This window comes from Sarcophilus harrisii, chromosome 3 (genome assembly GCF_902635505.1).
Source record: "Sarcophilus harrisii chromosome 3, mSarHar1.11, whole genome shotgun sequence".
Taxonomy (NCBI): Eukaryota; Metazoa; Chordata; class Mammalia; order Dasyuromorphia; family Dasyuridae; genus Sarcophilus; species Sarcophilus harrisii.
The window spans coordinates 578,845,819-578,873,789 of record NC_045428.1 but is presented as its reverse complement, the minus strand read 5'-3'; the positions used below and the strand labels follow the sequence as shown (position 1 = coordinate 578,873,789).

General features: G+C 41.1%; 1 protein-coding gene across 4 annotated transcripts in view; it reads right to left on the bottom strand.

The window, feature by feature from the left end:
* Nucleotides 1-7,677: 7,677 nt before the first annotated feature.
* NPHP4 (nephrocystin 4) overlaps nucleotides 7,678-27,971 on the bottom strand; it is a 147,234-nt gene continuing 126,940 nt past the window's right edge. For all 4 annotated transcript variants that reach the window (XM_031963761.1, XM_031963762.1, XM_031963763.1 and 1 more), the window contains 8 exons: nucleotides 27,295-27,381; nucleotides 22,438-22,594; nucleotides 21,132-21,220; nucleotides 20,349-20,434; nucleotides 18,759-18,930; nucleotides 17,435-17,614; nucleotides 9,552-9,695; nucleotides 7,678-7,838 (listed from right to left, as the gene is read on the bottom strand). In XM_031963761.1, the coding sequence (XP_031819621.1) occupies nucleotides 7,698-7,838; nucleotides 9,552-9,695; nucleotides 17,435-17,614; nucleotides 18,759-18,930; nucleotides 20,349-20,434; nucleotides 21,132-21,220; nucleotides 22,438-22,594; nucleotides 27,295-27,381 (1,056 nt within the window). In that variant the 3' untranslated portion in view covers nucleotides 7,678-7,697. The remainder of the gene's footprint in view (nucleotides 7,839-9,551; nucleotides 9,696-17,434; nucleotides 17,615-18,758; nucleotides 18,931-20,348; nucleotides 20,435-21,131; nucleotides 21,221-22,437; nucleotides 22,595-27,294; nucleotides 27,382-27,971) is intronic.

The window sequence follows — 27,971 nt, the reverse complement described above, 5'->3', positions numbered from 1 at the left end:
CCCAGGACAGTCGCTCTACTCCTTCACACAGTGCTCAAAAGTGAAGTCCCAGTGATTTATCCTGAAAATTACTTTTTCATCTCTAACCCTCTCCTTTTAAAACTCATTTGATGGAGAGAGAACAGTGGCCATCATCCTCATCTCACAGGATGACACAGAGCAGTTGGGTAACTTGGTTAGAACCCAGAGCCTCTTTTGCTACATCTTTGTTCTTTCTCCTGGTTCACTATAAGCAATGTGGCTAAAGCACTAGACTTGGAGAGCCCTGAGTTCAGATCCTGCCTCTGATACTTACTAGCTTTGTGACCATGGGAAAATCTCTTTAATTTTTCTGGGTCTCAGTTTCCCCATCTGTAAAATGAGGTTGGACTGGATGGCCTCTGAGGTTCTTTCCAAGCTCCCAGGACACACTGCGGGCAGCATCGCCCCATTTTAACCACTATCACATAGGGTAGCTTCTGCAGTTGGGCATCTTCCTCATGCCTTTCACCAGTCCCATTGTCAGGGTGGCGAAGAATAAAAACCACTAAGAGCTCAGAAGTTAGCAGCTAAAGCCTTTCTTTATTCAGCCTCCGTGCTGAAGGTACGTTTGAGTTGTGGTTTGTCTGCCTGAGATTTCCTGCAAGATGAGGAGAAAATCATCCTAATCATCATCCCCAGCAATAGAGCAGGAAAAAAATGGAACATAATGTATTCATAATCATATTCATAAACATTCCCTTAAAGCCATCCATTAGAATAAAACATGGAGCATTACAGCCAGCACAGTTCTCATAACCTGCCATGGACGGGTGCCGTTCTCAAGATCCTTAATTAAAGTAGGGCAGTCTTGCAGAAACAGTCTCTAAGACTAATGAGATCGGCATTAGCTCAAGACAAATCTTGGGCTCCCACTTCTTTCCCATTTGCATTAATCCAAGATTTGAGGCAGTAGGAGGGAGAAGCAGGTGGACAGGTGATGGGGTGAAGAGATAACTGGCTCCCTAGGGATGAGTATGAACTGGGATAAGGTTGGGGACTGTCCAGGCAGGAACTGGATGGGATGAGCTGTGGCTGACAGTGGCTGTTCCGTTTTACAAGGTTCTGATAGCTTAAATCAAGGGGGCCCTAGATGCAGTTTTTCTTTTAGTGTTAGCAGAAAGAGGTGCTTAGAAAGCACATGTGGGGCTGTCATGAAAGAAATAGTGAATCTGACTTCATGCTGTTGTGATTTTTTTTCATCCTTTTATAGAAATTAGCCAAAATTGCACACATGTACTGAGAAAACATTATGGAAAAAGCTAAATATAGTGAGCACTTTTTTTTAACATTATTAAATTACATATTCACTGCAAAATGATTTTATAGGAAGCCTCTATGAGGCTTCCAAAAATGGGGTTAGAGATGACTTCTAGTGTCTTTTCCAAATACAAATGTCTAATCTTATGACGCCATGGAAGGCCCGGTAGAGAAAGGATAGAGTGAGAAAAGCTTGGGTTCCATCCAAACTCTGACCCAATGCTGGATGGGTCAGCCTAAGCGAATCACTTACTTCATCTCTCAGTGCTCGGAGCAACTCTAAAGCTGTAAATTATGAACAAGTTGTTAACCTAGATCAAGAAAGGGGGTTTCTCTCTCAAGTCCATGCCCCCCTTTTCAGAAAAGAAAGTAAGCAGCATCCCCAAGATCAGAAATCAAACTTGTAAGTAGGATTTCTTTTTTACCAAAAAGTCAGTTTACACATAGCTCTTCCCACTACATCTCTCCTGTGAAAGTCGAGCCACACAGGTGCCCACGAGGGGAGAGGATGCCAGGATGCAGCTGCAGCCGGCTCAGAGAGCCCCCGGGGGCTGGAGACAAGATTGGTATTCTGCACACTCCCTGCTCCAAGCACCAGGACTTTCTGTCAGCCAGAAGTCCTTTTTCACCTCTCCTCCAGGCAATTCCTTCTTCAAAGGGCTCTGGGAGCCAGGGCTCAGCATCAAATGCCAGTTATTTCCATCCGGCTGATGTTCCTGAAGATTGAAATTACAGTCCCCAGGAGCTGCCGTTTTCAGTGTCCTCCTGCTATGTCCTTTGCTGCTGAGCCGGCCTCCATGGCGGCCTTTCAGAGGAAGTCATTTGTCGACATGCTCCCGGGTCCTTTCTTGCCATTGCACTGAATGGCAAGGAAGCCATTCTTTGAGATGTCCCTCCACATGCTCCCTTTCTACTGTGCTTTGTTTCTTTGGGGTGTATTTGACTACGGTCAGCGGCTGCCTTTGGATCCATCCAGTGTATGGTCCAGCATTGTTAATGGCAGGAGGAGAAGAGGGGAAATGTGGGAAATTGCAGTCTCTCTCCTGAGGGACTGATATTTCCTCCACAGGTGCAACTAGACACCTCAAGTCACTGTCCTATGTCTCCTACACAGATGGCTGAGGGAACAGCTAAGTGATAGAGTAGACAGAGGACCAGCCCTGAAATCAGGAGGACCCAAGTCCACATGCGATCTCAGACATGTATTAGCTGTATGACCCTGAGCAAGTCACGTAACCCCAACTGCCTCCAAAAAACCAAACCAAAACAAACAAAAAAATTAATGGGTGGCTAAGGAGAGCATTATGGGAGAATACAATGAGCACCAAACTTGAACGAGGAAATCTGGGCTTAAACTACATTTTAAATAGTTATGTAACTATGGACAGCTCACTTGAGCCCAGCTTGCTCATAAACAGCCTCTGACCTTCCCCAGCACCTTCTCCTCCAGAACACTCTTGCATCTTGACCTAACTGCTCCTTCTCAGGCCCTTGTGCTGGTTCATTAATCAAGCTTCCTCTCTATACGTTCACCCCAAGGCTCTGCCCTGGGCCATCTTCTCTCTTCCTGACTTCACTCCCATGGGACTGGGAGCTACTTGAGAGCAGGGACTGTTTGTACCCTTACAGCTTAACACAATGCCTGGCACACAAGAGGTCTGTAATAAATACTGACTGACAGACTCCAAAATCTATATATCCAGCCCTAGTCTCTCTCCTGAGCTCCAGTTGTATTGGGCTATCCATTGGGCATTGAGACTGAACATCACAGAAATATCTCCAACTGAACATATCCATCCCACTCCAGCCCTCGTCCAAATGTCCTTATTTCTGCTAAAGGCATCATCCTTCTGATCATACAGGCTTGAAATATCCAATGGAAAGAGCACTAAACTTGGAATCAGGACTCACATTCAAATCCTGCCTTAAAAGAGACTAGCTCAATGACGTTGAGCAAGTCCTATATGCTCACTGGGTGTCAATCAAATGTAAAATGACTGGGTTGAAGGACCAGGAGATCATTACATACTTCAACAACAATACTATATGATGATCAATTCTGATGGACGTGGCCCTCTTCAACAATGAGATGAACCAAATCAGTTCCAATGGAGCAGTAATGAACTGAACCAGCTACACCCAGCGAAAGAACTCTGGGAGATGACTATGAACCACTACAAAGAATTCCCAATCCCTCTATTTTTGTCCGCCTGCATTTTTGATTTCCTTCACAGACTAATAGTACATTATTTCAAAGTCCAACTTGTTGCACAGCAAAATAACTGTTTGGACATGTATACTTATATTGTATTTAACTTATACTTAAACATATTTAACATGTATTGGTCAACCTGCCATGTGGGAGATAGGGTGGGGGGAAGGAGGGAAAAAGTTGGAACAAAAGGTTTTGCAATTATCAATGCTGGAAAATTACCCATGTATATAACTTGTAAATAAAAAAGCTATAATAAAAAAAAAATGACCAGGCTGAATTCAGTGGTTTCTCAGGCTCCTCCCAGCTTTGAATCTGTGATCTTCCAATTCCTCCCCTATTTGTCCTACATCGACAGTCAATTGTCCAATCCTGTCTCCACTTCCACAATATCTCTTGCATCCTTCTCTCTCTACCCATACAGCGATCACTCCAGCACAGGCCCTAATCACCTGACACCCGAGTTACAAAATGTCTCCCCAGGACACTCTCCTCACCCAATAAACTGTAGTGGTTCCATGCCTGGAATGTCCTTCTCCCTCACTGCCATCTCTTGGACTCTCTGTTTTCCTTAAAAACTCAGGTCACAGATTCTATAGGAAGAAGCTTTCCTGTTGCTCCCCCTCTGCCAGCACACAATTACCTTATTTTACTTTGCATACAGATATTTGGTATGTATTTACAGATCGTTATCCTGTCTCCCTCAATAGAAAATAACCTCTTTGGGGACAGGAGCTTCCTTTTTGTCTCCCCTGTATTGAACTGTGCCTGGTATAAAGTAGGTGTTTGATGATTGCTTAGTGGTTGGTTAGCTGTAGTTAATGGGAACCTCTCTATCCAGAAGTAACCTTATGAACTTTAAGGTTAAGCCACTGGAAGACAAAAACAAACACATTTAATCTTGATGTCAGGGAAGAGCTGTTCAAAGGTGGGCTGGTGCAGAAGGCTAGCGATTCCCCCAGAGTGGAGGGAGATCTGGGCTGACAGACAGGCCAGACTGTTGGGGGTGGGGGGGTCATAGCCCCAGGTGTAGGTTGGACTGTCTCCCAGTGACCGAAGTTCTACTTCTTGGGCCTGTATCTCAGAGAGGACCAGGACATCAGGGAAGCGGTGCCATAACTGAGAGGGACCCATGTGGATACAGTGGCCAGACATTGGTCAGCATGACTGGAGATGGCCCGTGCAATGGGATGTAATGGGAGACTTCGGGCTTTGGGCTCTCATGGAAAAGGGATCAGTCGTTTAGTTGTTTTTCACTTATGTATGACTCTTTATGACCCCATTTGGGGATTTTTCAGCAAGATAATGGAGTGGTTTTCTGTTTCCTTCTCCAGCTCATTTTACAAATAAGGAAACTGAGGCACACAAGGTGAAATGACTTGCTCAGGGTTACCCAGCTATTAAGTGTCTGAGGCTGGATTTGAATTGAGAAAGATGAATCCTCCTGACTCCAGGCCCACTGCTCCATGCACTATGATGAACCTTAACTATCTTGGCAAGAGGGAATGGATCCATTCTGTCTGATCCAAGAGCCCAGGACAAAGGGCAATGAGTACATCGTAACCTTCTGTCATAGAGAGGGCTGTGGACTCAGAATTAGGAAGATCTAGATTCAAATTCTACCTCAGATACTTAAAAGTTATATAAGCAACTTCATCTCTTTACCTCATAGTCCTCAACTGTTAAAAACTGGAGTTTGGATGGATGGGGCCTCCAAATCATTTCCAAATCTCTGTGATCTCTGCCTCAAGAGGCAGACGAGCCTAGCGATGAAAGCCGTCTCAGTGAGGGAATTCCTCCATTCTGGGAGGCCTCCAGCACAGATAGGATGACCACTTTGGGGGGGAGGTGGGCTAGAGTGGGAATTCCTTCTTAGGTAGAGATTAGAACAGATAGCGACTGAGATCCTTTCCAGGTCAAAAATTTGGTGACTCGGCTTCTAATTTATGCATTCCAAGGAGACAGCTACTAGACAGAGTCTCCAATAACAAGGGATTGGGCTGAGGGGAGTGAGGGCTTCTTACAACTGCTCATTCAAGTGGAGCTCACTAGCTCTAACTTATCCCTCCCCCTTCTCCAAAATGAAGCTTCTTTAGGATGGGATCTATTTAGTTTTAGTTTTTAAGAAGATTTTTGATATAAGTATCTCTAAGGCATAAAGACAGTGGCTTGCAATAGAGCCATTGACTTTAGAAACAAATCCACATCTCTCAGCCCGAAAACTAGACTTCACTCATTTCTTCTGGGTTGAAAGAAAATCTGGGTGCTGTTCTGAGCATCTCAAATGCACGATCCAAATAAAAAGGAGACACTAAAATGCTCCCAGGGCGCTGCATCTCTGATCTAGCTACCCAGAAAAGGTGAAAGGCAGAGCCACATCTAAGACCCAAATGAGAGCAACCAAACCCAACATGAAAAGTGGGCTTTGAATGATTCCCAATGATTCAACTGGATTAAGATAAGAACTCTGCCCTGATGGAGTAGGGGAAACAGATAGGAATTACTGATTCTCTCCACACAGAGCTAACATTAATTACTGAAAATACAAATGGGAAAGGGTGCTCTTTGTGAGAAGATTACTGTCTAACCACAAACACATAATCTCCATTCAATAAAAGAGAAGGGAAGACAACAAACCCAACAGCAGACAAAGCTGTGTTGCTGTCAAGAGTTAACAATAATCATCTCAACTCTCAGCTGCAGCAGCTAGGACTTTGTGGAAGATAGCTCGATCCTGGGAATTGAAGAAAAGGCATTTGTTCGGGCAAGTTCCCCAGAGAATTCTCAGGAACGGCCTAAGAGTTGATTCATTAGTTCAAATTTTTACTGAAAGCAAATGGCAGAGCACTTCTGTATCTCTGCCAAGAAAACCCTAAAAGAGGTCACAGAGAGTCAAACAAAAGTGAAACTACAATGATAGGTAGAACTTAAACCCAGATCTCTACCTATTGGGCAAGTCACTTAAGACATCTCTGTGCTCCAGGCAACTGCAAGACTCTACATTACAAATATGTAATATATTGTACAAATACAATATAGATGATCATCTATATTGGTGGGAGGAATTACCACACTGGGAGTTCCTGACTCCCCTCTCCCCCAAAATAGTCTGAACCAAAAAAAAAAAATATCAACAATAAAATAATAACTGACATTTACATAATGCTTTAAGGATTCTGTATAAACCCATAGGGCACTTTGCACGTACTGTCTCATTTGACCTTCACAACAATCCATTCAGTAGTAAATTCTATAAACATGACTGTTCCCATTTTCCAGATGAAGAAAATATGACTCAGAGATGTTGAATAATTCAACCACAGCCACACAGGTAGCAAGTTTCAAAAGCAGGATTCAAATCCAGGTGTCTTCTGGTTCTGAGCTTAGCAGCGTTCAGACCAGTGCAAAGCACTGTGTTAGGCATTGGTCTTTGGTACATGCATTAATACCCCATTAATTAATTGACTAGGTGCCTAGGAGATATACTACATACAGTCTCTTGGGTGAGGCTCATCAGTCTTTCCCAAAAGAATAACTGATCAAGAAAGAAGGACCTTCATACTACCAACAACAGACAACGTTTTCTTACTAACATTTGGGAAACTGCTGAAAGGGAAAAAAGAAAAAAAAGATATATTTTTTAAAAAAATAGCAATTTAAATGATAGAAACAGAACAACAGTGGAAAACATCAACGTATATAAAATATGTAGTGTATTTGTACAAAATGCAATAAGGAAAACAAATGTTTCATAAAAATACTTTTTAAAAAATCAGCAAAAGTCAAAAGCAAAACAATTTGGTAGAAAATGATAATTCCCTGTACAACCATGGGAACAGCAGCATCCCCAACGTGACATCCCAGGCGTTTGGGTTACCGCTTATGGGCTGTGCTCTGGAATAAATCACTGTGATTTGGGCTGCTGCTTGATTAGACTCAGGCACACCATAAATAAGGAGGGAACATATGCTTTCGGTCCTCTGGCCAAGTGCAGGGATAATCTCAACGGGTTATCTGTATCCAAAGACAAATGGTAGGGGGAAGTACCAAAGGAAGAAAATCTATCCAGCAGCAAAATCCAAAAGCAATGATACTATTCAGCTGGTGGAGAGAGAATGGGACTATGGCCCCCTCCTAGGAGATTCCATGAGACTAACATTTCAACAGATAGAGGGAGAACACGTGGGTCTGATTAAAGTTCTCCCCTTTATTGGTAGATGACCTTCACGCAAAACGTCTCCTCGTTCTTATCTTCATGGTCATTGATGTAAATCAGAATTTCCTCCATTCCTGAACTGTTACTTGGAGCAAACCGCAGGCCTATGGTATATGTCTCTCCAGCATCAACCTGGAAACGAGAGTGATAAACAGACAGGATTTTCAATCTTTCCTCTCTATAGATTCTATGAAAAAGTGAATGGGGTGTATACACTTTAAAGAAACTCTGGGTTACATTCCAAACATCTTCCTTCCCCCTTCCCCAAAACGGACTCATCAGACAAAGAAGAAATTCATAAATTGTCTGATAGTCTAGTGAGCCATCTTGAAAGCCTGAAGACTACAGCACTCAAAGGCAAAAGAAATCATGACAACTTGATAAATCAGAGGCCATCCTTCCTCACATGAATTTGGGGGAGCCTTGGGTACATTCAAAATCAACTTGCACATGGTTCCCAAGTTCCCCAACTAAATATGGTCATATCACCTCCTGCCCAAAACATCTTTCAGTGGCTTCCTATTTTAAACTGAATCAAGCTTAAATGTGTTCACCTGGCTCTCTGGGTCCTCCACAATCTGCCACTAGTCCATCTTTCCAATGCTGGTGGTACAATGGACAGACTGCTGAGTCTGGAGTCGGAATGACCTGACCTGGTACATGCAAGTCCCAAAACACTGGGCAAGTCACTTAACCTCTGCTTGCCTCAGTTTGAAAATCTGTAATATAAAGATAATAATAGCACCTATCTCCCAGGATTGCTGTGAGGATCGAATGAGATACCATTTGTGAAGCGCACAGCACAGTGCCCAGCACACAGTAGGTGCTTCATAAAGTCCTTGTTTCCTTTCCTCCTCATACAAATCGCAGTGCCTGGGGTCATGCTGTTCTGTGTGTGAAATGTTCCCTCTGCTCCTCCTCCTCAACCCCTGACTTCCATTTCTTCCATTTAAAGCCTAGTCAATACAATCGACCCTCCAGAGTGAAGAGAGCAAAGGACTTGGATTCAGTAAAAGCTGGGCTCCAAGAAGGCCTCTGTCATTTCATGGCTTGGTGACCATAAGCAAGTCCTTTCCCACCTGCTGCAAAATGAGTGGAGGGAGGCTGGACTTTGTGGCCTCTCAGTTACCTTCTGGTTCTACACAAGCTAGTCATTTAGGGGTCAATCCCTTACCTAGATTGTAAGCTCTTTGAGGGCAAGAAACCTATCTCCTCCAAACTGTCTATCCTGCCTAGTTCCTAGTATCATACTCTGCACCCAGGCAAGACTCATGAATGTCTCTGATCAAGTTTGGGTAATCTCAGTGCATTATGTGTACCAAAGACATTTGGGCAAACACCAGGAGAGGTGCATCCACAGAAAACTTGATGAATGTCTACAGAAGAGCTGTCTGGAAATAAAAGCAGATGTGCAGCAGGAAGGTGCTGGGTTCTATGAGCAAAGCAGAATGAATGAGCTCAGAAGAAATACAAGATACTCAAAGTTAGAGAAGCCCCCAAATGTTCGTAGAGACTATTTGTGTCCGACCTGGGGCACAGCGTTCTGAGCTCGTATTGGTCTGATCAGCCTCAGTTGGACACACTTACCTGATTTTAATACAGCGATGTTATTTTGGTCCCCTTTGAGAACAAGAATGAAGGACAGTAACCAACCGCTTAACCTAAATTTAGAGAATGTACTTCTTTCTTCTCAGAAAATCTAGCCATTATTAGTGGGAATTAGTCTTTTAATGCACTACTTACCAAAGTTTTTAATGTTTCCAAATAAGAGTGATAAGGCAGAAAATACAGAAAAAGAGCACCGAAATCTCTGTAGTTGGAGTTTCTGAGATGCTCACCACCTACCTCAAAGGAGTCTTCCTTGAATTGTAGCAGATCCGGGTAGTTGGTAAATAGATAGTACACTCTTTTCGAAGGGTAGGGATTGGTGTACGTGATCCTCTTGTTGGCACCTTTGCCAGAACCAGCTGGCAACGTGATCTCAAAAGCCTACGGGGGGTGGGAAGGAAAATAAACAGAAAGAGGCAGCATCACAGGACCAATTAAATGAAGAAACACTGAGCACCAAGTGTGTGACAGACACAGTGCTAAGCACTGGTGGTACAATGATCAAAGTCCTTGACCTCAAGGACTCCAACATTCATTGGGGGGAGAGGACACATACAAATCAAGTAAATACAAGGTCATTTCAGGGAGAGGCACTGGCAGCTAAGGGGAATCACACTTAAGAGTTACAGGGTGAAGGGAAGTGTATTTCAAGCATGGGGGACTGTGTGCAAACACACAGAGGTGGGAGATGCTCTGTGTGAGCAATGGCAAAAATGGCAAAAAAAAAAAAAATGGAAAAGTCCAAATTAGAATCTATGAAAGAGCAACATGTAATAAGCCTGAAAGACAGAGGACTTTAAATACCAGAGGTGATTGTCTTTGATTCCAGAGACCCTAAGGAGCTAATAGAACTTAGTGGGTAGGAAAGTGACAAGTATGGTGATCTGCTAACTTTGGAAATCCAACTTAAGTCCAAGATCACAATACTTAAAAAAAAATGCAAACCCTCATAAATATATGTATGTATGTATGTATGTATGTATATATATATATATATATATATATATATATATATATATATAAAATGCTCTTGTAATTATGGAAGATAGAAAGATAGAATAATTCTGGGGAAATTATGCAAAACCTTATGGAATAATGCAAAATAACAATGCTAGAAATGAATATCAAGGTGAAAAAAGACAGGTAGATCTAAAGAGGTAATTGTATTTATGCTTATGATTCAGCTTCGATTTGTTCCTCCCTGTGCTGAGTGCAGCAGGAGGGTGTTAACTGCCAAACAGAGCATCTGAATAGATAACAGAGTCCTAGCCTGAGCAAAGACTGCAGAGTCCATCCTAAATAAATTAACCTTCATCTAAGATTCATCAGGGAAGTAAGAAATTTGCCACAACAAAGGTTAGTGAAAAGAACTTCCCACCAAAAGGACAAAAGACTAAAAGTCTGATTTAAAGTAAGTATGGACGTCAAGGAGAAACTCTTAGTAACTTGTAATGAATGTGATAAAATTATTTCTTCTGGGGTCAGGTAACAGCTCTGTAGGAACCAAGAACAGCTAAACTGCATCCTCTAGTAGGACAATGAGGCAGAAGGAACATACAGAAGAAGGAAGTGTTCTTGCAACATATGGGAAGGGGCTATAGAGAAAAACTATGTGAAAAGGCAAGAATACACAGCTAATATGACACAGGGAAGGAAGAAGATTATTGATCATTGGAGTCAATGAGGAGGTTATGAAACTGTAGAAAAGAGAGCAAAACCAGCTCAGGAAGAAGCAGCAGCATGTGCTCCAAGGAATGAAGATGTTATCAGGTAAAGGGGTCTCATCATCAGAAGAAGAAATAGGCAAAGTTATTGATAAATAATCCCACGAGACAGTAAATTCCAGGAAGAATCTGTCTAGCTTACATAAACAAGGAGATTTGGGAGAGGTCTTCCTAGAGCACCTATCAGGGATATGAAATAAAATCTAGGGAGCTTTGTCATGTCAGTGTCATGTATTACCCATTGGTGAGTCACAGGGGGCCAAATGACACTTGCAGGGATTAACTAGAGAGAATGGCAAAGGAATAAATCCTGAGCAAAACAAACAAAAACTCAACTCAGCTGAAAACTTTGGAGGTACCAGTGGAATTTTCGTCATCACTGCTGGTGGAAGATAGGGGATTTAGAAGAGAAAGGGGAATTCAGGAGGTAAATAGCTCACTAAAATTATGATGTCTAAGTATAGGACTTAGATTTTGGAACACAACTTACAATATACAACTATACAATATTCTACAGTTTCTTGGCTATGGACAAGGGATATGAGTGTTTATGTATGTATGTACACATGTATGTGTGCGTGCATGTGTATATGTATGCACATATGTGTGTAGGTGTATTTGGGCTGTGTGTGTATACATATGTGTATAATGTGTATATAATAATTGTGGTGGTATGTGTGTATGTACAAGTGTATGTGTGTTTTCCTGACAGAGAAATAAGATCAAGGGTTTTAAATGAAAATAAAAGAAAAAAAACTGTGTTTATTTCTCACACCTGGTATCCTAGAACTATAGGTACAACATGAGGAACAGCAGAAGGAGAACAAGTAACTCAAAGATACCAATACAAACAAACACGGCCTCCGTTGTCTCTAATATTCAAATACACAAAGACTGGAGAACAAATGAGGTAAACCAAGAGGCAAATTTGATCCCATAGAATGAGACACACAAAATGTAAATTGTAACATGCATGTAAGTGCTGTAAGAAAGCTCTGAAATGGTATAAAAAGAACATATCATCACAGAGGAAGATAAGCCCAAGGGATAAACTGAGGACCCTGAAGAAAAAACTTCAGACCCTATATGGATAAAGGATCCAAAGAGCCAAAAGAATCCTCAAGAGGCCATAGTCCAACCCCTCATTTTACAAATGAGAAAACTGAGGCCCAAGGAGGTAAGTGGAACCCAACGTCACACAAGGTCAGAAGCAGGATTTGAATTCAGGGGGCACAATCAGTAGAGTGCTGGACTTGACATCAGGAGCACCTGAGTTCAAATCCAGCCTCAGGCACTCACTAGCTGTGTGATTCTGGGTAAGTCACTTTACCCTGTTTGCCTCAATTTCCCCATCTGTCAAATGAGTTGAAGAGGAAATGGCAAATTGCTCCAGTATCTTTGTTGAGAAACCCCAACTGGGTCCTAAAATGGTGGACAGAGCTGAAAGAAGTGAACCATCACCACCACCTCTGACTCTGGGTCCAGGGTTCCCAAATCAAGAACCATGAGGGAAAAATAGACTTGATATAGTCATGGTATAGGATAAGATCAGGAAACAGATCCCAAGCCTGGCAGATAGTCCTGAGTTTCCCGGCCAAAAGCAGAGCAGAGGAGAAAATAGGATTTGTCTTAAAGACGATTTCCTCCTTCAAAAGGTGGAAGAACTGACAAGAGGAACGGACACCCTAGACAGAAGGAATTTACACTCTGTTATTATTCTAGAATCAGTAAAATAAACCCAAGATGATTGGAGGAGGGCCCTGGCAGCTGGAGGGATCAGGAAAAGGCCGGGAGGAGGCAGTGACTGAGTGGAGGAAAGGAAGAAATCCCCAAGGTGGGAATGTAGGGCACTGCAGGTGTGGGGAGCTGACAGCACAAAAGCATGGAGATATGAGATGTGCGAGGAACGGCCTCACATACATGCTGGCTATCATCATCATTATTATTACTATCATCATCATCATCATTATTGTTGCCAATTTGGCTGGACTTTAAGTGCAAGAGGGGAGAGATGCATACTAAGATTGGGAAAGTGAGTTAGAGCAGAGCTGTGAAAATCCAAAGTGCCCAGGAAATTGGTAAATGGTTCTCAAGGTGGTAGGAAGCCACATGGGCAGAGCCACGGCTTTAGGAAGCTCCCCGGTAAGCTGTGTGGAAGACAGGTGATGGTGGAAGGGAGAAACTGGAGGCTGGGGGAACAATGATGCAGCAACCACAATGGTCCAGGCAAAAGGCGAGGAAGGCCATGAGCTGGGCAGGGAAGACATGGGGAAACAAGGGGATGCGTGACAACTCACATATGTGCAAGTGGGCATAAGAGTGGCAGGAAGAGGGCCCCATGGGCACTGAGAAGGCAGTGCCCCTAACAGAAACAGGAGAATGTGCTCTATCAGGCCCACACAGAGTGGAGAGTCTGTGGGATGTCCAGTGTCCAACTGTCCGAGATGTGGCCAGAGGCAGGATTCAGATGGCTTTAGAGGTCTCTTGCAGAGAGATGATAATTAAAGTCCTGAGGAGAGAACATGGGGAGAGGAGAAAGCCCAATGCAGTCTTGCAGCCCGCATGCCCAGTCAGGCATTGGGACACATCTGAGAATCAAGCACGGAAGACTGACTGAGCAGTCAGATGGGTAGGAGAGGCAATAAATGTAATGGACAGACCACTGGGATCTGGGAGTTAGGAAGACTGGAGTTCAAACCCTGTCACAGACCGTAGGTGTGTGACCCTAGACTTAACCAGCCTGCCTCAGTTTCCTCATTTGTAAAATGGAAATATTCACATCTCTTTCACAGGATTCATGTAAGGATTAAATGAGAATATATGCCAAGAATTTTGCAAGCATTAAGACATTACATAAGTGTTCATTTTAATTATTATTAGGAAGAAAACTGTGAAAGAACAGTGTCACGAAAATCCTCAAAGGAATATTGAGGTCAGCAGTGTAAATTGTTGCAGGGATGTAAAGAAGGATAAGAATGGAGAAAAGGCAATCAGATTTGCTCTCTGGGATAACTTTGGACATCCAGTTTGGAGAGGTCACTTCTAAGGGATTCAACTGAAATGCAAAAGAAGTGAGAAATAAGACACAGAAGAAGTGGAGGCCGCATGTGCAGGCAGATTTTTCTAGGAATCTGGCCAAGAGAGAGAGGAGAGAAAGGACAAGGCTTGAAGAGATGGCAGGATCAAGTTAATGTGTGCCTGAAAAAGGCAACCCACCAAGAATTCTCAAGATATTAGGATGATGGCTCCAGTCTAATAGGAGAAAACTTAATAGTGATCAGTGTAAAATTCTATCTTTGAGTTAAAAAAATCATTATCATGGGAAAGTAATGGGACTAGAAAAGAGTCATCATGAGATAGAATTTGAGCTTAAGACACCTGGACAATATAAGGTGGCCTTTGTCCTCTCCCCAGGTAAGTGACATCTGGAATACTATTGTCAAGTATGGCTCCCACAGTAAGGTGAAGAGCATGGAGCAATCAGAGGATGGCCAGGATGGTGAAGGGTCCCTGAAGAGGACACTGTATGAGAATCACCGAAGGAAATGAGAGGTTTTTAACCCAGAGAAGTGAAGACTTAAGCAGCTGTTTTCAAATGCGCTGAAGAACTGTTCTCTGATGGTAGGATTAGATTCTCTGTGCTTGGCTCCAGGACATAGAACTAGGCAGCTGGTATAGTTACAGAGAGATCAAACTTCCCAACAGTGTAAGCAGTCCAGAAGTAGAAAAGGCTGTCCTGGAAAGCAGTGAAAGGCCCTTTCCTTGAAAGGCTTCTTCAGGTAGAGACTGGGTATCAAGCAGACTGGGAATGGAGTCCTTGATCAGTTACTCTGAAGGTCCTCCCCGTTCTGAGATTCTGGGAGTTTGTAATTATCATAAATGATACAAATAGTCCCAGGTAAAAGACCAGGTGCACCACTGGGCAATTTCAGAGGACACTGCACATACAGCCATTCAATCATTGTACAGAATGTCTGACAATGATCACCGTGTCATTTCTGTGGCAATGCAAAAAATTTTAAGTTTGAGGGATTAACTTTTCAGTGAATTAGCGAGCAAATGACAATGCTTTTGAAACACCACGGGAGAAACCGATGAAATGGAAGGCAGGCAATCTCGTCCCTAGAATGGTATCTGTTACTAACGAGCTGTGTGATTTTCAGTATATCACCTAATTTCTCTGCAATCCAATTTCTTCATCCTTAAAAATAAATGCATAGTTTACAAACAATTACTGTTACTATTGTTGTTGCTTTTATTGCGAGGCAATATGGTATAATGAATAGAGAGCTAGCCCTGGAGTCAGAAAAACCTGGGTTCCAAAGCAGCCTGTGACACACAGTAGGTATGAAACCCTGAGCAACTCTCTGAACTACAAAATGCTCTAGGAAACTTTCTGAGACTATAAATTGAAGTGAAGATACCACCTTCATCTTCATCTTCAGTTTCTTCATCAGGGAGTTCACTATACCAACAAAATAACAGCTCTAATCCCTATCCTTAAAATAATAAAAATGAAAGCTATTATTACTATTTCTCATTTGTTATTACAATGAAAGGGTTGGACTTTCTGAATTGGGAAGGACCTCAGAGATGAGCTAGCATCTGAAAAACCTCTGAAAACCATCCACCCTTCAATATCTCCAGCACACAGTCATTCAGTCTTTCCTTAAAGACCTCTATGAGAAAAATCCCATTCCCTTCCATTTTACTGATGTGTGGCTCTCATTGCTAGGAAGTTTATTTCCCTTTGATCAAACATAAATCTGGTTCTTGGTAATGTCTACTCCTTTTTCCTAGCTTTGGCCTCTGGATTCAGGCAGAGTAAGCCCAAAGCCTTGACCACAAAAGGAGTCTTTAATGACTTGGAGATTGTTGTAACCACATTGTCCAGGCTAACTGGACAACTTACAAACGGTTCTCACATGGCACCCACCTCCAGCCTGTCAATGACCGCGATGTGCCTAAAGTACAGCCTCAGCCCTGAACCCCACAACCCCAATAGGGTCTGACTGCAGCAGAGTGTAATACGGCTCCTGGAATCTCTAACAAACCTCAGGTCACAGGAACGATCTTGGCCCCTTGTCACTACTGACTTAGCATGACTGACGCTATAGTCCATGGAAACCAACTGCTACTCAAGCATGTTTGCCCCATCTTATGCCCATGGAGATGACTTTTTGGAACCCAAGGGCCACACTTCTCATTTAATCGTTATTGAACTGCATGTATCATTATTGAACTTAGTAACCCTGAGATTCTGGGCTTCCACAACTGGCACATATAGCAGAAAGAGCCCAGCCTAGCCCAGTATTCTAGGCCAGGAAGCTATTTTTGAGTCTTGACTCTGTCCTTCATTAAATCAGCTGTGGTTTCTCCACTTTGTGCTGTCTGAAGACTTAGAAGCATGCCATCTGTGGCTCCACCCAAATCACTCAAAATGTTCAACAGCAAAAGGCCCAGCAAGGACTCCTGTGAGTTCTTCTCAAGATCTCCTCCCAGGTTAATGAAAATGTTCATGACTAATCTTTGAAGCTGTTCCCATTTCACCTAAATGTAGGATCATCTATCCTATAACATCTATGACCTTTAGAAGCTCCAATATTCCTCTATTTAGTTCTTCTTTATTTGCATGTCTGATCCAGAAAGGAAAAATAGTTCAAATTGAAGAACTTAGCAGCCTTGCTTTCTAGATAGCCAGTTTTATTTTCTTTAGGACAGCCCTAGCTCTAAAAGAGAATACATACACACATACATACACATACACACAAATATACTCACACACATAAATATCTATCCATACATTTTATACATATTAGCCAGACATTGTATATATTTTATTAAACTATAATTTGTAAAAATATAATTTATAATCATTTTATAAACCATATATATACTTTAATATATTATATATCATTTTAATAATTTATATCTAATTTTACAAAATAGAATTTATATATAAAGATGATGTATAGATAGATAGATAGATGAAGGAAAGAGAAAGAAAACATGTCCTCAGCACAGCTTCTACCTTATTCCCATAAAGAATGAGGCAGAGAATTATCAAAAGCAGACCATCGAATATTCAACTAACAAATCTAAGCAAAGAGAATTGAAAAATTTGCCCAGAGGTGATATTCACTGGAAGCAATAACAACAGTGATAGTAAAAGTTCACAATACTCATGGGTTACAAATTGCTTTATTCATAGCATCCCTGTGAGGCAAGTTGTACAAGTATTATCTTCATTTTGCAGAACAGGAAAGTGAGTCACAGACAGATTAAACAGAGTGAGAAGCCAGCAAGTCCAGGCATGCTCCTCTGACTCACATACCCCAAGCCTCGGGGTGTCAGACAGCTCTCCCCACTACATAATTGACATGGCCCTTCACATACCTTGGAAATAATAGGCTGTCGGCTGGACAGGCACACGAGCCAAGAGGCCACCAGCTGGTGGTAGTCCACATCCACTAGATTGAGATAAAGGAACCGATTGCCAGACCGCTGGGGCCTGATGCCAACCTGCAGGTCATAGACACTGTTGCGCGCAAGCATGAAAACATCGTCAGGGTCCAGCTGTCCAATGGCAAAAGGAGCAGAAAGAGGGTGAGCTATTAAGTCTTACTTGGGGTAAACAGAAGGTAATTCTTAAACAAGTCAAGAAACGCTTTCCCTACACGATTATATTAACTGATTTCACCACGATCCGTCCATCATCCCACTTCCTGACACACAGGGTTCTACCTGCTATTCAAGAGTAGTCATTTGTCTTTTCTGAGGAGGAAACTTCACAATAAAAAAACATTTTTCTCCTATCCTGCAATGGGCAGAGATTTTTTGGAGAGAAGAAAATTAGAACTGCCTCAGAGGGTGAAGGATTTCCTTTCTCAAGGGTGGATGATCAACAACCTACTATAGAGTGTTGTTGAGGGGATCCCTATTTCTATAGAGACTGAACTAGGTGACCTTCTGAGGCTCTTCTAACTCTAAGATGTTGGGACCTTCCTTTTGGATATCCCAAGGCAAAAAAAAAAAATCTGTCTGGAATATCACCTAAGTTTCCACCAACCAATTTCTGCCTTGAAATTGCCTTAAGAAAAAAAAATAAATATAATGCCACCATCTAAGACTTCAAGAATCACCGTCAGTTGGGGAAAAACCATAAATATGTCATGGCAGGCTTCATCTCAGTCTTTCTTCCAAAAGTTTAACTGTTCTTGACGAGTCTGCTTCCCAAACAAGACAGAATTTAAACATTTCTTTTCATTTTAAAAATTAAGATACTAGTAATGGCATTGATGTTTCTCTTATTATTCAAATGTATAACTGTGACTACATTAATTCTAAAGCAATGATTAGTCTCTAGATCTCACTAATTCTAATAATTTGCCCTCTGGGTTTTTATACCAATGAGCTTACATTTGACAGGTTTAATGAAAGGTAATTTCAATACAGACTTTATGGTAATGAAATATTCTTAATTCCAAATGGGACTTAACTTAATAAGTGAGTATGTTATTTACATTGAGCTCATCAGTAAAGTTTTCCTTTAAAAACTAGCCTATCAACAGAATATGTCAGGTGAATTCTAATTACAGGGTACTGCATTAATCTGTCCCACCCATCAAAACTTAATCAATCAGCAGGCAGGACAAAAGATGAGGTCGAGGGGAAGGCCAGAGAAGAGCCTTAAGTAATCCATACCGGTAGAAAAGCTTACCTTCAGCTCCTGAGGATGTGAAGTGAATACTTTCACTTTCCTAACAGTTTGGGTACCACGAAGAACAAGGGAAAGGCGGGTTAACTGACCAGTGACACAACTGACATCTACCCGCTGGAGAGAGTGGAGGTAGATCTGCCATATCTGAATAGGGGTAGTCAGCCAGTAATCCCTACAGCATGATACAAACATGGCTTAGTTAATCCTTTACCAAAGGGAAAAAACCATGGTCCTATGTTAGTCAACTCACATTAACATTCCAAAGAAGTAATGGATCGGGCTCACTTTCAGTTAAATCATATTGTCATTTTACTTAGTTTCTCTTTCAATGAACACTCAAATTTCCTGTCTCTGGCTTTCAATACATCAGTAGCCACTAAATAAATACATTTGCTAGATGAATGAATGAACTCTCCCTCTCTGGAGGTCTGCAAAGATAAGACAATCCTTTACTTGAAATAATTTACACATCATCCTGCTTGAGGGGAGGGAACAAGGTAGTTTCTCTGAGCTTTGGGTTAAATCTTTAAAAAAAAAAAAAAAAACAGAATAAACTAGAACTAACGTCTGATATCTTAGACTCAGGCAAAAATAAATCCTGTCATCCAGCTTCCCTTTCCCTCAAGGGGCTCCTGTATCCCATCTTCCTCAGTGGTACCCCTGAGCTACATGTGCTACTTCATTAAACCCTCAAAGGGACCATTTCTTTCACAAATAAATAAACTGGAGGCCCTTTCCATTGGTTTGGAATGGCTGTTATTTGTTTTAGTTTTTTTTCAGCCTCTCACAGTTTTCTTTCCAGACTGCAGGACCTGTACCCCGGGTTAACATACAAACTGAAATGAATCTTCCTGAGAGAAAGTCTTAGAGCTTATTCTCTTACACCACTTAAAGACTAATTGTTTCCTTCTAACCTGAACCAAATTCAAAAAAAAAGCAAGAGGACGATTAAAAGCCTGGGAAATAACACCTATGGGAGGTTAGGTGAACACAAATGATTTCACCTAGAAAAGCAAAGACGAAGGGAAGGCTTAATGATGGTCTTCAGGCAGAGGAAGGTAATAACACAAGGTATCATTGCTGGGAATGGAATAAGTCAAAGGTTGTGAAAGATTTAGTTTAAAGACCAAAAAAGGAAACAATAGGAGAGTTCCTGAGGGCAGCTGCGGAATCTTTAAATAAGCAGGTCACAAGAGTGGTCTGAACGCAACTACAACCTAAGTTCTTAGAAGCTATACAATGTTTTCCTTTTCTTTTATTGCCTTGTCAAGAACATTTAGCATAGTTCTATCCCCATAGTAGACATTCATTTATGGAATAAACAAGTGAATAAAAGAACCATCCCTCTCTGAAAAGCTTTTTAAAGAGAAGAGACACTTATTTGACATATGTGTTTGCTGAGAAGGTAGGGGAGCAGACTAAATGACTTCTCAAATATCTTTGTTAGACAGACAAGTCTGACTTTTAGGAATAACATCTTAGTTATTAAAGTCTCAAAAAAGAACTGTATAAATTTGTTTTCTCCACCCCACACAAGCTCTTACAGAGATATGTTCCCAGTCTCTACATTTTCTGAATTTCCTTACTTACATATAAAGAGCAACAAAGAATTTTTTGATCTGTGGGCTTGGACCTCCAGCTACTTTCAGAAACACATCCTGTGGTTCCCCTGGGCCCTGAGAATAAACATCAGGCAGCATCATTAAAAGAGTTAACCTAAAGATCAAACTGGCAAATGAGATCCCCAAGGCTTTGTTGGCTTTTCCTAATAACACCTCCTGCTCAAAGCATTTTTAGTACTGGTGGAACACCCCATCCCATTTCAACCTTCCTCCCCCACCACCAAAAAAGCAAATTCGGGTTTTAAAACTAGCTAAAGCTGTTATGATTTCATTGCAACAGAGAAAAATTACTGAATTTATAATTCCATATTGGTTTCAGTAATTAGATTTTGCAAGAGTTCTATCAAGTTTTCTAACCAGTCATAATACAATTATTGCACTGGCCCGTTTACACAATGGCAATTAACAAGTGCCTTAATTATCATTTACTTTGCTACATGTAATTTTTTCTGTTTGTTTTTATTTAAATTCAGAGAGCTGATCTGGGAACCCAGAGGCTATCAAGAGTAATAAAACTCAGGCATGGGGACTCTCACAAGGGTTACAAAATAATCCTCCAGAAGCATGGAAAGCAACCAGCTTAACCTAAAATGGAGAGATGGCCAGCTGATCAAGCAGCAAGTAGGATATGGGATAATCTATTCCTGAAGCAAAAGCTGAGATGTGGAATCAAACTCATGGGTAGTGGGAATAAACAAAATGGTGGCACGCTGTTTGGACTCCAGATCTACCTTCTTGCAGACACACTTACCATTTTTTTGGTTTCACAAATGACATTTGGGTCGCTGCAACGAACATAGATTTGGGGCTCCTTACCGGGCATTCCTCCTATAGGGGCACCTAGGAAAGTGAAAAAGCTTCAGAAATTGATACCTTTCCTCTTCAGTGACAAAAACGGCTTTACTCTCTTGGCCATGTGAGAAATCACTTTTAATCTCTCAAGGAGTTCCATACAAAGACTTAAAGGCAGAATGGGATCTATGGAAAATTCAGCTTCCTTTACACATCATCACTTAGGCCAGAAATGGGCAAAATCATGGAAGAAGCAAAAATGCAGCCCAAAGTTTCTTCATCCATATGGGGAACTTCAGTTACACATGGATTTATTATTTGACGGGACATGTATGAGACAGCAAGATTAGATGGCACAGTGAATAGAGTCTTAAACCTGGGGTCAAGAACTGAAATACTAGCTCTGTGTTCTTAGGTCAAGAAGTCCTATATGAAATGGGGATTATAATAGCATCTACTTCATAAGATTGTGGTGGAAATATGCCTAAAGCACTTTGTCAACCTCAAAGGAACACAGAAGTGGTTGTTATTATTGTTGATAAGTTAGTATAAGATGTATATATTGACATTTTAGTTCTAAGCTGTTTGGGTTTTTTAAATGGTCTTCATTCCTTAAGGATTCATCAAAGAGTATTTTAAGATGAAAAACTAACCTTGTAACCTTGCAACATGTAAATACAAGAATAAACAATGTGCCAGATCAGCACACTGGAATTCTGTGTTTTCAAATCCTTTCATAATGTAAAATCTCTCCAGACTAGCACAGTCTCATCCTTGTATTTTATTCCTGCCACCCAACATTGTATACCCAGTAGGTATTCAATAAATGCTGACTGATTTAGAATTATTTTGCCATTATGAAAGGATATCAAAGGGCAGACTCTAAGCCTGTTGTCTAATGTACAACTGCACTAAATCTGGAGGAACTTCTCACCACATTGGCTACAGGTGATAAATTTCGCAGTCATAGAACTCTTGAAGACCCTCTCCCAAGTCACAGAGTAGTACCCATTTGTGTCAGCTGAGGGGATCCCACAATGACTGAAAATTCTCGGAACATAGGAGTAAGCATTCTATCTCATTGGGGTTGGCAAAGAAAATCACAAGCAAATAGAAATGACAAGCAGATGAAAACAAAGCTGGGCCATTGTGAAAAAAGTGAATTATGACACATAAAGGGTGACATCTGGATGGGGCTTTGTGTGTAACCACGGGGAAATCTAGGACCAAAAACAGCTGCTCTGCACACCTGAATTATGACTTACCAGGCAAGGTGTGCCAAGGAGGCAGCCGGATGGACTTCTTCAGGAAGGAGAGCTCCGGATGATAAAATCGAAATGTCTGATCAACCACGTGGGGTTGATACTCTACGTTTATGCACAGGATAGCGATGGGTTTGCCACTGCTCACACTAAATGATACCTGGTATATAAACAGAACCACCCTTGATATCAGAAAAGAGCAGGAATTGCAGATTTCTGCTTATGTTTCCCATCATTATCACCTTTCATAACGGCAAATGACTCTAAGTCTAAATCTCTACCCACTGGACCACTCTCCTCTGAGGCAGTCTGTTCAACATGACATACCTTGAATTGTTAGAAAGTTCTTCCTTAAGTTGAGCTCTTGGAGTCATGTTCTTTAGAAACTCATTAACTAAAAGGTTTTCAGAGAACTCAGAGATTTCTAGGATATTAAGTGGCTGGGAAAATTTATTTTGCCTCGAGAGAAACTAGAAATGAGCTTTCAGACTCCATCAACCTAATACCAATTTGGTCATGATATGTATCAGAAGGGTTAGTGAACATTTTTAAAGGCCAGCAAATAGTTTTGCTATGCAGAATAATCTGTTTAATTCCCCATTTCCTTCATACTTCAATAGTACTTTAATTCTCCCTCAATACTGAAAGAAAAGCAGAGATAGGAATGACAGACAGGTGGGCAGCAGGAGTACTCCAAGGGTTCCCTCATGCTGTTGCAGAAGGGTCTCTGGCATGTTGGGTGGCCCATTCTGCTAAGCTTTTGGAGATCACAGACAAGACCCACAGAGGGGGAGGGTTGTGCTTTGCCTCGTGATGGGGAGCTCCCTTGTAGACAAGGTCATGGATCCCCAAGTTTCCAAGGCTCCATGGGCATATTCCTGCCCTGATGTTATTCACCTGCCCCCAGTTAGACCGGTCCTCTGATAGCTGGAAAGCTGGTGCCGAGGCCTCTGTGCTTCAGGAAGACCTATCTGATCTAGAGATGCACCAGCATCCCCTTCAAGGCCCTAGGATCGTTCCCAGGCCTGCTTGAAGCAGCAGTGAAGGATTATGGCCCAAAATAGAGGATAAAAAACACTCAAGAAAGATTTTATGAATTAGCCTCTCCCTAGAGATAAGCTGTGCAGAGGGGGGAAGTAGCTACTCTGACCAGGGCCTCGCTTTTCACCTAGTTGGGATGAAAGACTGAGGAAGAAACCAAGCTCTAGCTGCTGGCTCCTGGTTAATGCCTGCATCTCATTTCGGTCTCCTACTTGGTGTTCAGAGTGCTGAGGGCGAGGGCATCTTCAGAAATGAAGGTCTTTGTGTTTTTCCAAGACTGCTGCAAAAGGCATTTGCTAGTAAAAAAAAATATTCACTTCAGAAACCTCCATTAAAAACATCAGAACCCTGAGTTTCCCCTTATGGTATCATGCCAGCAGAAGTGTGAAGCAAGACCTCTTCACAAATACCATTTTCCATTTGAGATAGCAATTAAGGATTTAAGTCTTACTGTCCAGAAGAGATAAAGCACAGAGAAAACATATTAATCCTACAAGATTCAGGAGCACTATGGAAGGAGTTTTTACATAACAAGTTTAAATGTTTTAAATGGCCTTCATGCTATGACAAAATTGTCCTCAAGGACAGCGGCAGACTTCAGCGATACCTGACTTGAATACCCCAGCACTCTGGGCTATTTCATCTCTAGAGGACTGCCTGATCCAAGGGACTGCAAGGCAGCAAGTTGCAAAATGGAAGTCTCTGGCAGCTCCACAGGCTGCATCCCCTCTGGGAGCCTTTGGATGATTCAGCAGGCCTGGGATCTCCGAGATCTGGTCCTTCCTCCAACTGTGTGCCTTTCCACCCTGCACGGCTCATCTCCAGTACTTTCTGTAACTTCCCCAAGAAGTCTGTCCAACTTGCGGAGGCCTTTCTCCAATTCATTTAATATTTCATGGATACCCATGTATCACTCATTGTGGGTCTCCTATTCTTTACTCTCATAACAACAGCTCTCATCCTCCTTTGATCAAAAATGCCACTTCTTACAGGAATATGCAGGAGCCTGACACAGGTTTCCATGGTCCTTCTGGATCACTAGAAATTTCAATCCTGAGACAGCAGCATCCCAACATTTACAAACAAACAGAAATCATCAGAAGAATTTACATGTTTAAAAGATGAGTTTTTATGACACTGAAACTTTGGGGATTAATAAAAATTCAGTGCAATTTACAAAATTCCCAGTCTAATAATCTCCTTTTCAATTATAGGCCCACTTTACTATTTACAGCAATGACTATCTGCTGTGATCTGAGCAACTGATTTCATCCACTTTGTTTTTCACTGTGGATGGCCATCAGTCTCTTTGAATGATCACAGGAAAAAGAGGCTTTGTATTATTCTGGAGCTTGATGACATCAATACAACATGATCCATGCCACATTGTCTCTAGAGAGCCTCACCATGGACGTATACTCTTCTATTTGCTATGTGCAGGACATCTTCCATAACACTGAACTTAGACACATATATACATGCATATGTACGCGTGTGTGTGTGTGTCTGTGTATAAGTAAATATATATGTGTATATATATATACACATATATTGTATATCTACCTCATTACCACCCCCATCCCTCTGATCAAGGAGTGAAATCATGAACTCCAAAATCTCTATTTAAGCTCAGCTCAGAACATCTCATTTCTTACCCTTTTGCTCTTCTTTGTGACTTTTATCTTGCCCTCATCATGTCAAGTACCTTCCTATCCTCGCCCCAAGCCCCACTTTTTGGCCTCCTTTTGTCTTTTGCCATTAGACTATATGTAATGTTCTTGATTTTAGTGGAGAAACTAAAGAGGACAGCCTGCCACCACAGGGTGTGAGATGAGATGAATGTGAGTCCAAGGGCTTGTGCTTCAGCCTCCAGTCTGCTTGTCTTCTAGCTCTCTCTCCGAACCTCTGAGTTTAAGCACCTGCCTCCCGTTCTCTTGTCTTCTCTGCCTCTGAATCTGGTTGAGTTTGTCTGGGCTTATATGTCCGTGATCATAGTTGTGAATCTTGTAGAACTATATTAAGTACTAAGCAACATGCTAAACTAAATAACCATTGTCTTTATCAATTCCACTGACTTAACACGCTATAAGAATCCTTTGTTTCAAGTTCAGAGTTCTGGCCCATAACAACTATAAACTCCCTGAGAGCAGGAAGTTTATTTTTCTTTTCTCTTTTTTTTTTTTTTTTTTTTTTTTGTATTCCTGGCACTTAGCACACTATCTAGAACATAGTAAGCATTTAAAGGTTTACTGACTGATCAACTAAATGCTCCCAGGATTATCTGACTTAATTAGAATCGCCCCAAACTTTTAATAAATCTTCTTTTCTCTTTATGGATTCTCACTGCTTTAGAGCAACTCTACTGCTCATAGTCTTTCGCCATCCTCTGCTGTGAAATTTTATAAACAAGTTTTTATTCTAAAACAATATTGTCCTTAGTTGTCACACCTCTATGTTTGGTGAGGAGATGAAGTATTTGCCAGCTGAGACGATTCTGGGATCATTTGGTCTCTTCATTGTAGGAATTGATTTGTATTAGTTAAACTCCCTAAGTAAAGGATGATAATCTGTGTCAATATCTACTCGTTTGTGGAGTTTTCCATTTTTTCTATTTCAACAACATATTTAAATAGGTCATGTTGGAGGTGCTTCAACTGCGCATCATATATTCTTTTCACTTTTATTCTTTCTTCTAATTTCATTTTATTTTTGATCTAACAAGTCACTGATCTGACTGTACACTGACAGCTAATTCAAAAATGAGTTCCACAGGATCTTCCTAGGTCCATTAGCAAGTAATCAATTTCAATTTAGCGATATCATTTGGTGCTCACAGTATCTGGGGCCTCTCAATTCCCTTCTTCAAGAAAGTATTCATTATGTATGGCTATGACGTGTCTAGTTTAAAAACCTTGGCTTCTTTTGTTTCTTACTTTCAAGCCATGTTTTCCACACATTTTCATCATTTTACTCTATGCCAACTTTGCATGGAAGTCCCTCAGCATTCATATAGATGTGGATTTAATTTCAAGGTTTTAAATGCTAGAATTTTTCCATTTTATTCTTTGCAACATATTTTGGTGTCTAAGCTTTAGGTGATTGGGAAGTTTTTGCCAATAATAATGAATAGCATGGCACAAGATGATCAAGCCTTGCATTAAATAATGTTTCCTTTTTCCTTTGGACAAATGATAAAACTAGCTCGGAAAAGGCCATGGCTTGTTTAGATAACCTGTGAGCCATCCTGGGAAGTCATTTTCTTTCATTTCATATGATTTATATCCAGAATGTCAAGATAGTTATAATTCAGGATCTCCAGTATTGTGTCCATTTGGTTGCTAATCCAAATCTTTTTTTTTATAGTACCCAGACTTAAATTAATGTTTTTAGAGGATCTAAAAATTGCTAGATTCTTAGCCTCCTCTTTCCTCTCTTCTATCATATCCCTATAGAAGAGGAAATGGATCACACACAATTGAAAGCTATTTTGTATTTTTTATGGTTATGGTCAAAAAATTTATCACCAATGTCCAGCCTACTGGTGATGACTTCAGCTTCCCAAGACACTATAAACAACACAAATGAATGCCATGAGTTTGATGTGCTGATACGAATAGTGGAAGCCACAAAAACAATGAAAAAAATAACGGCAGAAATCGAACACTGCATATTCTCTGAAAACCAAACCTCTACTTTTGGATGGGTGGGTGTATTTTGACTGTCCAATCCAATTACATAATCCTTTCCTTCCCTGACTTATAGTAATTGGGTGTAAGACAACTACTCATAATCAGTCTCCCCTATTCCCACTATTTTTACCTTAATGCTCTTGGTGGGTATTTCACTGGATTTCCAAGGCAATATGGCTTCTGGGACATTGTCAGATCTACATTCAGCAGGATATTGCTAGATATAAGAGAGCACAAGATATAATGGAAATATTAGAGACAACTTATAAATTTAAATTAACAGCTGTGTAGCTTCCAGCTTCCAGGAATTTCACATAACCATCGGGAATTTTGGTTCCTATTCAGCAACAAAGAGCTTAGGGATCAATAAAATTTATTGAAAATTTAAAAATTACATGTGTGTAATTATGCATACATACATGTGTACATGTGTGCCTACATGAGTGTATCCATACATGTATGTGCACATGCATACGCACTATGACAGGAGCGTGTAGATCATTCCATTTAAGACAGAATAGCAGACTGTGGAACTGAGAAAGCACAAAATACTTGGAATTCTCATTCCATTTGGCTTTATTAAGCAAGAAGAGATACATAAATAGATTCTGTGAAAATTGAAAGCAGACATCCTGGCCTCTTCTATCACCTATCACAGGTAACAGTGAATAATTTAAGGCTGCTCTGAGCAGCTCCTTAATATACTTGCTGGATTAGAGAGAAAATCAAACAAAGATTTGGTAAAAATACCTAGTTTATTTTCCCAATAAATTAAAGAAATTCTGGGGTGTCTAGTAGCCTAAAAGG